This window comes from Choloepus didactylus, chromosome 4 (assembly GCF_015220235.1).
Source record: "Choloepus didactylus isolate mChoDid1 chromosome 4, mChoDid1.pri, whole genome shotgun sequence".
NCBI lineage: Eukaryota > Metazoa > Chordata > Mammalia > Pilosa > Megalonychidae > Choloepus > Choloepus didactylus.
The window spans coordinates 43543575-43559378 of NC_051310.1; the positions used below are offsets into that span (position 1 = coordinate 43543575).

The following is a 15804-nucleotide window of genomic DNA, read 5'->3' on the forward strand; positions in this document are numbered from 1 at the left end:
TGAGTGCAAAACTGCGTAATAGAGTTAAGATGCTGCTATTATCTGACATAATAAAACAATTATTAAGATTATCACACTATTTATTCCTAATAATTATTCATTTTAAAGTAAAGTAAACTTTCGAGTCTTTCTATTACTTTACGGTTGTAAAACTTCTTAGCCCGCACATGTTTTAATCTTTTTTGTGTGCCATAGGCAACTTTGGAAGTCTGGTGAAGCTAACTGGCCTCTTATAAAAATAATGTTTTAAAATGCAAAAATAAAATAACATAGAATTTCAAAGAAAACCAATTGAAATATAGTTATCAAAACAGTTTCAAATGTGTTAACAGTAATATGTGTCTCTTTATTGAGATATTAAATAGCAAAATTTAGTGGTGGGTCTAATAATTACTGCAATATTGAAGGAGCAATAATGGAAATTACATTTTGAGATACCTGTAACAATCATTGTGAAATCAAAATATCTATTTCTATTAGTGACAAAATCACAAATAGTGCTAATATTATTTGGTTTGTTGCCTTACATTTATAATCGAAAGAAACATTAAATGTAATTTTTTTTTCCCATCCCAAATCTATAGACTCCCTGAATTCTATCCACGGAGGCCAGCTTAAGAACTCCAGGACTAAAAGTTTTTCAAAAACATTAACAGTACATATCTCTGAGTAATGGAAATGTGAGTGGTTTCATTTTTTTTTATTATTTTTTTACATTTTCCACAATAAGCACACATCACACTTATAATTATAAAAGAAATGAAATGATATTCATAAAAATAAGAGCAGTGTATTGGTTGCTAAGATTCAGGGCACAGAAACACAATTGGAAAAACAAAGCAATCTTTGAAGAAAATCTTTTAGAAAAAAAAAGGCAGGAAACAAAATTCTGGATGAGGATGGAGTATTGAACCGGTTTTGCATCAGAAAGACTTAAAGCTGGTAAGACCTTTATACCGTTTATCTTTATGCACAAAGGGATCAATTCATTGCCCTGACGCTGTCTCAGGGCTATTTTATCAAAACGGTGTTAGAAGTGAACAAGCCCTGCTGTTGCGTAGCATCCGCGGTAAGAAGACGGAACCCACAGGCAGTTATTACTTGAGTTTAGTGATTTTATCCATGCCTTCTGCGTCTCCCACAGCTGCAGCCTACCTGGCCCAGGGTTTGTCAGTGCCTTCAAGCAGTGGTTTGGAAGACAGAACTCCTAGGCAGTGAAATCGAAACTCCTTACTAGGGCGTACAAGATCCCTCTGAATCTCACCCCTACCTAACTCGCCAACTTTCAACTGTTTTCCCCATCCATCAGCTTCTCTGGCCTTTTGAATCGTCCAATAAGTCAAACTTGTTCTAGTCTCGGTGAATTTGCCCTTGCTGGTCCTTCTTCTGGCAAATTTCTCCTTCAGAGCTCCCTCCACACCCGAGTTTGACATCTCATTCTTTTAGCTCCAATATCCTCTACTTCAGAGAGACTTTCCTTGACTGCTCTTTTTAAAGTCCCCAACCCACCCCTGCCAGTCATCCCACTATTGCCAACGGCACTCTCTGAAATTATTTCTATACTGTTTCTCCCACTAGAAAGAAAGCTACTTGAGGAGGTTGTCAATGTTGTTCACCACGGTATCTTCGGCACCTAAAACTAACGGGCACAGAGTAGGTGCTCACTAAATACACGCTAAATGAATCAACAGAATCAATACCTGTGGACTGTCTCCTTGGCTTAGAAACAGAAATCGATTTCTCTTGCGAAAGTAAGTCTGATAATAGCAGTTATAACCTGCCGCTGAGGTGTTCGACCCATACAACTTTCCGGAGGAGATGACGCCACCATCTTCTACCCCAAGACGCCGCCACAGAGTTTCGCGCGGAACTGCGGCTGCGCGGGGCGTGTCTTGGGGCGTGGCTGACGCCGCTCTCCGGAAGTGTATCTAGAGCCCGCGAGCATTCGCGGATCGGCGTGCTAGAGCGGCGCGGCCCGTCGGGGTGGGGGTGAGCCCATCATGGAGGACGAGCGAAGCTTCTCGGATATCTGCGGCGGCCGCCTGGCCCTGCAGCGCCGCTACTACTCCCCTTCCTGCCGGGAGTTCTGCCTCAGCTGCCCTCGGCTTTCGCTGCGCTCGCTCACCGCTGTCACCTGCACCGTGTGGCTGGCGGCCTACGGACTCTTCACCCTCTGCGAGGTAATGACCGGTCGGCCCGTCTCCGCGCTCGGAGTCGGGGGCTCAGGTTTGGAAGGCCTTTGTGGTCTTATGGTCCGAGCCGCGGCCTTTCGCGATTCTGGGGACGCCATTCCGCTGCTGGACAGCTCTTTTCATTTCGTTTAGTGAAGTTTGTGCCCCGGTACATTCTTCCTCTCATTGGTTCCCGCTCTGCTCTGTGGATCCATCCAGCATACATCTAGTCTTGGCACGACAGCCTAACACTTTAACTTCCATGTGCTCTATGTAGTAATCCTCATAGAAATTTAATTCCAAGTGTTCACAAAACGTAAGCGGATCGTCCTCATCCATCATTCCACTCCTTAGAGTTAACAAAACTTTATACAGTATTCCAGAAACTGTTTTTGCCTCTCCGTGTGTGTGTCTGTATGTGTGTGTGTCTGTGTGTATATTCCTATTTCCTCTGAGTCTGTTTTCACATCTCTAAAATGTAATTAATGTCTGTCATGCCAGCCTCAAGGAATTGCTGTCAGGGTCAAATAACAATAAGTTTGTGACAGCCCTCAAATAAAATAAAGGATCCAAATTGTTCTTCTCTGGATGAGTTCTGAGAACTCAACCAAATAGTGAATTGTTTCACAGGTAGTGCCCTGCATTGAATATATTATTCCGGGAGTGATTTGATCAGAGCTAAGGACAGCAGGACTATTTACTTCTGTAGTTTAGATATTGCTTCCATTACTGCATCCATTAGCTTTTGTTGCCATCAGAGCATATTTCAGAGCATGGTAATTTAGCATGGATATGTGCAGAATTGCAACTGCTTTAATTTGTATCAAGTTATATCTAAAGTTTCTTCATGTCAGTTGAAATAATGCTACAAATGAATGAATTGCCAGGATAGTCCACCACCAAAAAATAAATAAAAGATTTAATTTGTGATATAGTTGAATTGCTAGCCTGAATTCTGGCCATATGGTGAACTCAGGTATTTATTAAATGCCCATTGAATGCCAGGTGCTTTAATGAATGCCAGATTTCAACCTTAGAAGAAAACCAAGGCTCAGAAAGAGTAAAAACCAAGGTCACAAAACTAGAAAGTGGCAGACCTGGGATTCAAGCCCAGGGCTGTCCGACTCTGAAACTCTTTCTTTTTCATTATATTATGTTGCCTCCTCCACAGGGAAGTGATCTTAGACAAATTTTTAAAATAGAAGTTTGTTTTTATGCCAGCTCCCTTTTATACTCTTTCTCTCACCCTGTTGTACCCTACTCCTTCCCCCATCAGCTACTTGCCCAGGTCTCAGTGATTTCACTTCCTTTACACTCTACTCCAACATTTCTTAAGGCTCTGTGTGCCAAAATTTATCTTTCCTCCTATTCAAAACTTTTCCTCAGAGTAATCAATCTTGGTAGGCATTAGGAATGAGAAGAAATCTGATTGCAGGAATTCATTCAAGCATGAGTTACTTACAGTAGCTTAAATCCAACCTAACCAAATTGCAAATTGTTGGAAATACAGGCAGAAAAATAAAAGGAAGAAGGAAAAAATTCAGGTAGCAATGAAGTTTTGGACAGGGATTACCTTATTAGAAAGCATGGATCAAACCTACTAAGCCTTTACTGCTCTTCCATGCCTTCTTCCTTTCCTGTTTTTGAAGTCACAGTTTTATGCAACCTCCAGGTTTTTACCTTATTTATCCAACCTGGAATTTTCTTTCCCCTTCCTTTCCAACTAAGTGTACCTGTCAATACCTTCCACCACCTCCTCTTTACCAATTAAACTGTGCTCCCTTGGAAGTCTTCATGGGATATTTCAGTGCACTTTAATCTCTCTTTAACCCTCTTTCAGGGTTAATAGTGAATAACATAGTATTCTCTAAAATATTTTATTTGTATTAACCTTGCCTCTAATTAGTCTATAAGGGTCAGGAATGGATTTTTTATCTCTCTATTGTTCCATAATGCTTATTCAGTTCAGAGTATGTGCAAGACAGTCTACTAGATAACCAAGGAGTAAAAGTAGGTATTTCTTAGACATCAGAGACCCAGCAACAAATCCTCCATTCATTAGTTAACAAATAATTTTCTAGCACAGGAATCAGCAAACTTTTACTTTACAGGCCTAGACAGTAAATATTTTAGACTTTGCTGGCCACATGTCATCTCTATCTTATATTCTTTGTTTATCGTTTTACAACCCTTTAAAAAATGTAAAAAAAAAAAGTTCTTAGCTTGATGTGGGGTAGACAATTGTTTGCAGACTGACTTCTGATCTATCATTTATTATGTATTAGGTATGAAGAAACTAGAAAGCTACAAAGAATAAGAACTTCATGCTCTCAAGGAATGACAGTCACAAATTACTGAATTCCTGATTCTAGGTCATCAGTGATTGTTTCATGTGCCATCCTTTTAAATAATTGCTTTTTGGAAAAAAAGAAAACAATGCCAAATGAAAGAAACACATATCAATTGAAAAACACATTTGAACTTTATAAATGTTAAAAGGTTGTTAATATGTCTTAGGATCAAGGGAATAAATAATAGCCCCATTTTTGAGCCCTTGTCACATCTGTTAGTCATAGTCAGCTGCAAGTAACCACACAACTAAAAGAGCCTTAAATGAGGACCTTTATTATTTAACAAAAAAAGAAGTCCAAAGATAGGAGGGCTCTAGAGTTGATTACATATGAGGCTCAGTTGACCCTAGTTCTTTTCAAATTATTGCCCTTCCATCCTCAATATACTCGACTTGTCCTCAGCCTAGCTCTCCTCATGGTCTGGCAGAGGCCATAGTAGTTCCAGGCATCACAGCTTCACAATGAAGGAACTTTCTCTTCTGTAGATCTCTTTTTAAAATGAGTTAAGTTTTTTAGAATCCCCTCCAGATGACCTCCCCTCACATTTCATTAGCCATAGTTGTGTCTTGTGCCCAGACTTAAACCAGTCGTGACTCACTCCACGTTCTTACTAGGCTGTTGAGTAGGTGATGAATAATAATATCTGCTACACTGTGCTAAGCATTTTACATTTGTTCAAGTCTATGATTTTGCACTATATATTCTGCTGAAGGAGTGTGAGAGGAAAAGATCTGGGACCTTAAGTTGCACTTCTGGAAAACTCTTTGAGATGGATGCGATGGTAGACATCTTGCTGATGACCTATCCCTTTGGGAGTTCTCTGGATCTATTTCACTATATACATTCATGGCACTTCAGAGCCCAAATAAAAGTGATTCCCTCTTCTACCATGTATATTCCTTTCATCAGTTCAACTCACAGCAGAACAAAGGCTTTTGCCTTTTCTTTACTCCTCTCAGGCCTTTTCCTGCCTGCCTAGAGTCGACTGGTTATACAGCGGATATATGCAGGGGACCATTTGGTAATCTTACCGCCTATGTCTGGCTCTCTCTTCAGAACAGCATGATCCTCTCTGCTGCCATCTTCATCACCCTCTTAGGCCTGCTTGGTTATCTCCATTTTGTGAAGATCGATCAGGAGACTTTGTTAATCATTGATTCCCTTGGCATCCAGATGACTTCTTCCTACGCCTCAGGCAAAGAAAGCACCACCTTCATTGAGATGAACAAGGTGAAGGATGTGGTCATTAATGAGGCTATTTACATGGTAAGTATTCACTGGTAAGTATTGCAGGCCTCTCTGGAGGAGGTAGCCCATGGAGTGATTCTGGATTTAAACTGAGTCTTAATACCTAAAGTGTTTGATGCCACAGAATTAAACTTGAAGACCTTTCTGTTCCAGTACTTGTAGTGTTTCCTTTTTGGCTGCATGTCTATAAACCATAAAACTGAAACTTACCAAAAAAATACATGCCTTTACTTTTTTTTTTATGCAATTTTATTGAGATTTATTCACTTAATATACAATCTTTCAAAGTGTACAATCAGTTGTTCATAGTTTTGCATGATCACCACAATCTTTGAACATTTTCATTACTCTAAAAAATGAAATAAAAATTAGAAAAAAGAACATCCAAAACATTCCATTCCCCTCCTCCCATTGTTCATTTACTTTTTTTCCACGCTCATTCATTATTTTTTTAACTTTGTCAAAAAATTAAAAAGAAAACAATTAAAAATTTCAAACAAAACAAAAGGATAAGAAAAAACAAACAACCTAAAATAACTACATTGCTTTCAACATGTTCCTACCCTACCCCAAGAAAATAGACTATAGCCCAACAAAGGAATAAGAAAAACAAATAACCTAAAATTTACATTTCTGCAAACTTGTTCCTACCATACCCCCAGAAATTAACAAATCATAGTCGTTCCTGAGCATTTCCAGAACATTTTTACCCTCCATAACTTACCCGTTCTTACTAGATTATCGTTCCCCCTTCACTATTTGCTGTCTATCGCTAGGTCCCCTACATTCTACAATACAAACCATTTATTTTACATTTTTCACAGTGTTCACATTACTGGTAACATACAATATTTCTCTTTTTGTGCTTGGCTTATTTTGCTCAGCATTATGTCTTCAAGGTTCATCCATGTTGTCATATGTTTTACAACATCATTCTTTACTGCTGCATAGTATTCCATCGTGTGTATATACCACATTTTGTTTATCCACTCATCTGTTGAAGGACATTTGGGTTGTTTCCATCTCTTGGCAGTTACGAATATTGCAGCTACGAACATTGGCGTGCAGGTATCTGTTCGTGTCACTGCTTTCAGATCTTCCGGGTGTATACCGAGAAGTGCAATTGCTGGATCAAAGGGTAATCCTATATCTAGTTTTCTAAGGAACCGCTGGACTGTTTTCTAAAGTGCCTGTACCAAGTGCCTCTACTTTTAAAAAGAAGCAGCAGGCTTTTATGGATAGGGAATCAGCACTTCAACCTTAGTTTCTAGCCCACACTTCAAAATCATCTGGGTTGTGGCCCTCTCTCTCTACCTAAGCCAACTTGAAAGGTGAAATCACTGCCCTCCCAACTACGTGGGATCAGACACCCAAGGGAGTGAATCTCCCTGGCAACGTGGAATATGACTCCCGGGGAGGAATACAGACCCGGCATCGTGGGATGGAGAACATCTTCTTGACCAAAAGGGGGATGTGAAAGGAAATGAAATAAGCTTCAGTGGCAGAGAGATTCCAAAAGGAGCCGAGAAGTCACTCTGGTGGGCACTCTTACGCACAATTTAGACAACCCTTTTTAGGTTCTAAAGAATTGGGATAGCTGGTGGTGGATACCTGAAACTATCAAACTACAACCCAGAACCCATGAATCCCGAAGACAATTGCATAAAAATGTAGCTTATGAGGGGTGACAGTGGGATTGGGAAAGCCATAAGGACCACACTCCCCTTTGTCTAGTTTATAGATGGATGAGTAGAAAAATAGGGGAAGGAAACAAACAAACAGACAAAGGTACCCAGTGTTCTTTTTTACTTTAATTGCTCTTTTTCACTTTAATTATTATTATTGTTATTTTTGTGTGTGTGCTAATGAAGGTGTCAGAGATTGATTTAGGTGTTGAATGTACAATTATGTAATGGTACTGTGAACAATCGAATGTACGATTTGTTTTGTATGACTGCGTGGTATGTGAATATATCTCAATAAAATGAAGATTTTAAAAAAATGAAAAATAAAAAAAATAAAGTCTGAGGAGCACTGCACTCAAGTACTTATAACAGTGCCTGGCATAAGATAAGCACTCAATAAATGATAGCTTTAAAAAAAAAAATCATCTGGGTTTTTTGCTTGCTTTTCATTTAAACAATGAGAATACACTTCTCCTCCCCCACTTAAAGGCTATTAGGTGTTCTAACTCTTAGAGACAACCATTTATGAAAAAGCTTTGAGTCTTCCCTTAATGAAAAAGAATCTAAAATGAGTTTCACTTAAACCTCTGCTATTTGGTTTATTTCCTTACAGCAGAAGGTGATTTACTACCTCTGCATTTTATTGAAGGATCCAGTGGAACCACATGGGATATCCCAAGTAGTACCTGTCTTCCAGGTGAGCACAGAATACTTTTATTAAATCCTTTTCCTCTAAAAAAAGTCTCTACCTTTTCCCCCTTTCTGCATATTCACTGCTACTTACGCTCAGTAGGAATGTAAGCTTTTGTTGTTAGAGTATTTGAAGATACCCAACAGCTATTTTTAGTGAGAATTAGGATTTTAGTTATTTAGAAGCTCCTCTCTGAGGCAAATACAGGTTTTCAAAAATATGAATTCATGCAAAGTTTACAGAAAAAAAAAAATATATAGCAACTTCTGATTATAAATCACCATTTATCTATTTTAACTCTCAGTCTATCAGTAATCAATTCTACATAGGTGTTATTGATATACATGTTACTGTTACATTCTGAGTTTTGCTTTTTAAATCATGATATGCACATTTTCAGGCATCTCCAAAAGCCATTAGACTTATAATTTCAAATATTTATATAGCATTCAATCCTGTTGAAATACCATAGTTTATTTAAACACTCTGTTGATAGCTTTTTAAATTGTGCCCAGGTTATTGTTAATCTTTTATAAAAACCACTTATACAAACATTAGTGTAATAAATTTCTTTTTGGTATATATTTATGTATTCATTTAATCCTGCATCACTGCTCTTCCTTTTTCAGAAAGGATTTAAGGCAGCTAAGCTAAAAAAAATCTCATTTGCGTTATAGTCTCAAAATTACAATTATTAAAGTTTACGATTGGCTTTATAGAATTTTATAATGTTTGAGCTTGGGCTCCTGAGATTGGACAACTTTACAATGCTGTTGGCAGTTTGTACTTGTTTTTCTACAGCCTTGGTTAACAGTGGATTTAGCTGGTTTTTAGTTTAATATGTAAAGGCATTTTAAAGTTACTAAATTTGTATGTCTTTAAATGACAGCGACTCTTCATATTTCCTTTTCAGTGTTTCCTATCAGCATTTCCTCCTGTTTTAAACTATTTATCTCCTCTATTAGTCAAGTAAAATCTAGATAATATGTGTGTAGCAGTCCTTTTTTGGGTGGCAAGCTTTTATTAAATATGCTTTCCACGTTTATTTTCTCCATTCTGTGGCTTTTATTTTGATTTTGATTGTGTTACATTTCATTGTACAAAACATTTTTCAGTATTTACATAGTAAACTGACCTTCTTGTCTCTGAGGACTATATCATAGCTTGTGATACTTCCTGAGAGGAAGTATCTCTTAGAGAGATGGAAGTAGTGAAATTTAGACAGAATAAAACACTGTCCATTGAGCTCCTGCTTCACCACAATTCACAGGCTGGCTGTGGGCCTAGTTGGGGTGCTGTAAGGCCTAAACTTCCTGCATCTCTGAGCTCACACCTATGCCTTTTATACCCCTTATGTGGGTGAAAGAGTGAATTTGCACATGGATTCAGCACAACTAAGCACTCCCTTTTGTCCATCTTGATTCTACATTTCTCCCCTTTGGAATTCAGAGTGCCAAGCCCCGGCTGGACTGCTTGATTGAAGTGTACAGGAGCTGCCAGGAGATCCTGGCACACCAGAAAGCCACATCAACAAGCCCATGAGTGCCAGGATTCAGAAGGCCAGTATTGTCTTCCATGTGAGATGACTCCTAAGCCATAGTGGCTGGTTTATTTTCTGTATTCTAAACCATCAGGTGGACACAGTCCTAGGAACCAAGATGGATGCAGTGGATTTCAGAGCCATAGAGCAGGTGACTGGGAAATCTAACTCGTGCAATGTTGAGCAAAGTAATTCTGTGCATTTTAGTGTTCCCCTTGTAAGGTTTTTGCCTACTTCACCAACTGAGAGGAAACGTTAAATGATATGTCAAAGCACGATTAGCAGAGAACATGTGAAATTCCTCAGCACATTCAGTTTACTTTTTGTTGAAATTTGTGGATCAAGACAATGGAAAACTAACATCAGATCTCTTGGGAAAGGTGTAATTTTAAACTGCATAGTACCCCTGTATAAAAGCTAAGAAAACAAAGTCAAGCCCTTCAGGCATTGGATAGCAGGAAGAAATGTCCTATGAAAGACTAGTCTCTGTCCACTAGTTCCTGTGTTCTGTACAGGATTAATTTATGATGACTCTTAATAAATAAATGTTCTTCCAAAACATACACAACAATTGCCTGGTTAACAGTCAGCTGCTTTTTATTGACAAACATGATGATCATGGCATTTCAGTCATGGGTGTCAGGCACATTAATAATCTTCTGTTACACTCAGCATTGTCTATGGTTTCAAAAGCTTTTTTTTGCTAAGACAGATGAGACAGAAGGCCCAAAGAAATTTGACTGTGGTTTCCAGACACTGAACTCTCATGTTAAAGAAGGATTAACAAGCAAACTGTTACAGAAGCCTTTGTTTAAAGGCAGCTGCTTCTCTGTAAAATTAATAAGGAAAGATTCCTGATGAGTTGGAAGGAGAGAGGGTGGGGAAAATAGCTTGACCCCCAAATTCACTATGAAAACAGCTCTGTTCTTGCTTATTCTTGGAACACTAACTTATTTTTAATTTTTAATTTTTTTTTTTTTTAATTCTCAGGCAGATAATACTATCCTCATTGGCCCTAGAGATAGTCAAGATATTATAAAATCAGAGCTGTAATCACTGCCTTTTGCATCAGCCCTAGAGAAACAATTATCCAGGAGCCTGTGGTACATGGTGATTTGTTCGAGGTAGAAATATCTCAGCTAGATCCCCAAATCCTGAGGGGAGGAGGCTGGAATGGAAATGTGAGATGGCTGGAAATCTGCCTGTCTTGCAAAGTCTAATTCATTTAAGAGAGATAGAGGTTCTGATGTGCTTTTTTCATCATGCTTGTCAGTTTAAAGAGTGAACAAAGGTGAACAGTTTAAAGAGTCAGCAGCTGAGATGTTCAGATAAACTAGTCCAGCCTTGCAATTTGGCATTCTGCAAGAAACACATTGTTGGGGTGAAAGGCTTGGTTCTTGGATGATAATGCTAAAGTCATCCAGTTTTCAGCACTTTACTGACAAATGGCAAGATTGCCTTAGAGCTATGAAATAAAGCTCAGTTTCCCAGTTGTTGGAAAATAAATAGTCTGAACTCTTTTTGTTTGTTTTTTTTCTATTAAGGGAGGGTGAAGACAAGGATCATTTCCTCCCCTCTCAATTAGAAGGTAGGGGTTGGAGGTGGGGGAGTGGATATTGGTGTCATCAGGAAGACAAAGGTGGAAGAAATTTTCCATGTTTTTCACTTGATGCTGTTAGGCTGGAACAGATAGCACATATGTGCCTTCTGCCCTCAAACTAATTCCTAGCAGAAGTTTGCCAGAAGTCTTAAGGAGCAAATCCCAGCTCAAGAACCTGGAGGGGTCCTCTGTGTTCCTGACTTATCTTCAGTGGCCTCACAGTTCAGCAAAAAGCAGAGCACATTTGCTTTGTTTTTCCAAAGAACAGGGAAATGAATGATAGCCACCTTGTCCTACAGTAATGAGCACAACCTTCACTGAGTCCTGTCCAATCACTAAAATGAGACAGGGAAAGGTTAGATTGGACCCACCCCTTCCCTTGCTTGGACTGTGTGGTACTGTGTTTGGCTTACAGTCTAGTGTGTGGGAGAACAGTTTCAATAGCATATTGAGGAACTGCTGCCTCTGAAAGAGCACTGCGTATGTCTATTCATCAGTTAAGGGCAAGGGTGAGTCTATTATTTTTCCTCCAGCCCTGTCAACCCTTTAAGCCAACACCTTTCTCATCTGGAAAGAAAGTCCAGTTTTAGGCTTTTGTTAAGAGTTCAGGTTAAGTTGGAAAGTTGAGTCCTGTCCTGTTCCAGGATGTTGGGAAAGTCCCCATGTATGAACCATATACAATATAAAAAACATTAGCCTCCCTGAGAGTATCAGTGTACAAAAGCCCTGCCTTACAGCACTGATGCCCTCAGTAACAGTGGCCCATCCCTGTCTATGTCTAGAATCTGGTAGCAGCCAGATTCTTGTAGGAAAAAAGAAAGGTTATCACTGAGTCTGGATTTTTTTAAATTGGGCCCTGAAACATAAAGGCACCAAGAATGAAGGCTTCATGAACACTGAAATACTCAAAACATTTCACAGAGCAAACCAAAGAGGGGTATAGTTAGACCCATCACAGTAGTATATAGATACCCCTGGATATATATATATCTAATCCCAGAGGCATCAGTGGTGGTAGGGAAAGGGTTAGGAGAAATCTTTACAGTAATGTTGGCTCCCTAGTAACAGGTGGAACAGAAGCAAAGAACTGTTGTCCAGCCAGTTCCCACAGTTGGTGAGCAGCAGGTGCATTGGTGGGTGGGCTCACAGTTGCAGAGCAGTGGTTCATGTAGCTGGCCATGATGAAGGAAGCCTCTGCAATCTAAGGAGAGGACAGAGAAACAAAGGAATTGAACTTGCCTGGCAGGTTTGAATCCTAGCTTTCTCACTTACTAGCTGTTATGTTGGACGCATAACCTTTCTGGGCTTCAGTTTCTAATCTCTTAAATACCCACCCAGAGAAAATATCCGAAGAGGATCATTACTGTGGTTTAGAGGCCCAGTGAAATGGATGTCTGTTGGTCTGGAGGTCCTATGAGATGCACGGTACCCTCCAGAGAAAAGAACGACCAACGATTCTTCTCTGGTTGCCTCTACAGCCAGGCAAAGGGGTGTTTTTTGGAGGAAGGGGTGTGTATATCCTCTCCTATAGCCGGAGTGGTATTAAAAGGAGGAGGAGGTTTATCATACTCAAACCTTGGGATTAAAAGTGGAAAGTAACAGGGTTTCCAGTTTCTCAGAAGGGGGTCAGGAACTAAAAATCAGAACTTCTTACGTTTCTGAGCCTTTATAATTGTTATTTTTGCTAGTGAACATTTCCTGTGTTGAGTAGGAATAAAGCCCTTAAAACAAGGAGGTCTTTGTGCTTGTCTTCAAGACCACAAGGCAGGGGAAGCACTGTAGAGACTCTCCCACTGTGTGACTAGTGTTTAGGACACCAGAACCTAAGGATAGTATGAGAACACTCTTAAAAGCAAGCTGGTCCAGCCCCTGGGCCTGCTGAAAGGAAAAGAAAATGGGCACTTCACTCAGGCCTGATGGTGCCAGAGCTTCAGAGAACTAAAAAAGATAAAATGAAGAGCATAGTAGTAGCTGGACCAGAGTTAGTTCCCTCCCCAACTAGTCCCTCCACCTCAGAAATAACTACTGAGATGCATGTCCACCTGAATCCTTTGGGATATTCATTATAGCTACACCAAGGACTTCATTTTTCAGGGCCCTTCTATAGAGTATATCATAACCCCAGTTTCCTCTCTAAGCTCCAAGCCCACACATCATACCAGATCAAAGTAAAATGTTTTAGCAGCTGTCGAACCTACCTTGGGAGCAGCCATCCGGAAGATCAACTTCTCAATGCGACTTTTTCCAGAGCTCTGGTCTGGAATGGATCTAATCATAAGCATGAAGTCATCCTGGCAGCCACCAAAGGTCATCACTGAAGAGTAGGGGTAAGTGACATGCACTTGCTGTGGAAAGGAGCCAGTTAGGTCTGAAGAAACTTTCCACCAGTCTCATCACCTAGGCACCAACATCTCCTGTCTCTTCTGGACACAGGTAACCCTTAACCAGGAAAGGAGAGCTCTGAAATAGTCACAATTTGGAAATCTACATCCTGAATGTCTACAAGCTGTGTCTAGACTAGAGAACAGCTGTGCTCAGGCAGGGGTGGGGGTAGGGAAACCATGGTCACATAGCTCAGGCCTTTGAGTCCAGAGAGAAGAAAAGACAATGCTCAGGAGAAGGAGGTGTCAGGGAGCCAGTCCTCACCCCTCCCCTCCATACCATATTGTTGTGGTGCAGGATGCTAACGCCATCCTCATTCACAGCAATCCACACCAGAGTATTCTCCTTGGAAGACAGCTGGGCAGGCTGAGGAAACAAAATCCCATCAGTTGTATCTATGGCCTAGAGAAACTAAATTCTATTTTTTTTTATATAAATTTTATTTTGAGATAAATTCAAACTTACAGGAACAGTTGCAAAAACAGTACAAACCCCATACATAGAACTCCAGCATACCCCGACCCCCCTCCCCTGATACCCCGATCCACCACCTTTAACATCCTGTCACACCACCATTTCTTTCTTTCTTTCTTTCCCTCCCTCCCTCTCTCCCTCCCTATCATCCATCATCTATTGCTCTGTCTTCTGAACATATGAGATCAAGCTGCACACATCCTTGAAAAATCAATATAATTCGCATATACATTTCCCATGAACAAGAACATTCTTTTATGCAATCCCATTAAACGCAGCTAAGAAGTTCAAGAAATTCAACCTTGATACAAAGATTACATTCTATATTTCCTTTTTTTTTTTCCTTATGTCCCATCTGTGTCCCTTTGAGCCTCCTCTCCTCCTCTCCTCCATCCTCAGATCCTATCCAGGATCATCCTTGGCATTTAATTGTAATCTATTTAGACTTTTTTTTTTTTTTTCAATTGTGGAAACATATACAGCCTAAATCTTCCCATTCTACCCCCTCCCTAGCATTCTATTAGTGGGATTAATCACATTTAGAATGTTGCAGTGCTATCACCTTCCCACCATCCATTTCTAGAAGTTTCCCTTCACCCCAAACAGAAACCCTACACTCATTTCTTAACTCCCCATTGCCCCTTCCCCCACTTCTCAGAACCCATACTCTACTTTTCATCTCTATGGTCATATTCTCTGATACTTTCTTTGTGTTTATCGTGGGGCTTAAATTTAACATCTTAAATCTATAACAATCTTGTTTTTCTTTGATACCAACTTAACTTCAATATGACATAAACTATGTTCCTGTACTCCCTTATTCCCCCACTTTTATGTAGTTCTTGTCAAAAATTACATATTTTACATTGAGTCCAAAACCACTGATTTATCATTACAGTTTATGTATTTTAGATCCTGTAGGAAGTAAACAGTGGAGTTATAAATCAAAAATACAGTAGTATTGGTATTTATATTTACCATGTGATCTTTAGTGGTACCCTTTATTTCTTCATGTAGTTTCAGTCAATTGTTTAGTGTCCCTTCCTTTCAGCTTGCTCAATCCCTTTAGCATTTCTTATAGGACTGATCTACTGGTGGTGAAGTCCCTCAGCTCTTTTCTCTGTTGGTAGGGCTCCCTTTAGTATCTGAAGTAGGGCAGGTCTTTTATTAGCAAAATCTCTCAGCATTTGTTTGTCTGTGAAAAATTTAAGCTCTCCCTCAAATTTGAAGGAGAGTTTTGCTGGATAAAGTATTCTTGGTTGGAAATTTTTCTCTAAGAATTTTAAATATGTCATGCCACTGCCTTCTTACCTCCATGGTGGCCGCCGAGTATATGTGGTGAATTGCTTTTCTCTTGCTGCTTTCAGAACTTGCTCCTTCTCTTCAGTATTTGACAGTCTGATCAGAATATGTCTTGGAGTGGGTTTATTTGAATTTATTCTATTTGGAGCTCACTGGGCATTTATGCTTTGTGTATTTACATTGTGTAGGTTTGGGAAGTTTTCCCCAACAATTTCTTTTAATACTCTTTCTAGACCTTTACCCTTCTCTTCCCCTTCTGGGACACCAATGAGTCTTAAATTTGGACGTTTTATTTTATCTATCATATCCCTGAGATCCATTTCGATTTTTTCAATTTTTTTCCCCGTTCTTTCTTTTGTT

The 15804-nt window shown here is 39.6% G+C and overlaps 2 protein-coding genes across 5 annotated transcripts in view; one reads left to right on the forward strand and one right to left on the reverse strand.

Annotated features, from left to right (window-relative positions):
- Window positions 1-1709: 1709 nt before the first annotated feature.
- PIGH (phosphatidylinositol glycan anchor biosynthesis class H) lies at window positions 1710-11206 on the forward strand. 2 transcript variants are annotated; one of them, XM_037832477.1, is made up of 4 exons: window positions 1710-2180; window positions 5579-5788; window positions 8072-8152; window positions 9596-11206. In XM_037832477.1, the coding sequence occupies exons 1-4, from the start codon at window positions 2001-2003 to the stop codon at window positions 9686-9688; spliced, it is 564 nt and encodes a 187-aa protein (XP_037688405.1). In that variant the 5' UTR covers window positions 1710-2000; the 3' UTR covers window positions 9689-11206. The 2 variants fall into 2 exon arrangements, with proteins under 2 accessions (XP_037688405.1, XP_037688404.1); XM_037832476.1 differs by having other exon boundaries at window positions 1717-2180; window positions 8069-8152.
- PLEKHH1 (pleckstrin homology, MyTH4 and FERM domain containing H1) overlaps window positions 10266-15804 on the reverse strand; it is an 80421-nt gene continuing 74882 nt past the window's right edge. For 2 of the 3 annotated variants that reach the window (XM_037832467.1, XM_037832470.1), the window contains 3 exons: window positions 13948-14034; window positions 13485-13631; window positions 10266-12487 (listed from right to left, as the gene is read on the reverse strand). In XM_037832467.1, coding sequence (XP_037688395.1) covers window positions 12326-12487; window positions 13485-13631; window positions 13948-14034 — 396 coding nt within the window. In that variant the 3' untranslated portion in view covers window positions 10266-12325. Of the gene's footprint in view, window positions 12488-13484; window positions 13632-13947; window positions 14035-15804 lie in introns of those variants that run through there. The other variant, XM_037832469.1, reaches the window with a different exon arrangement.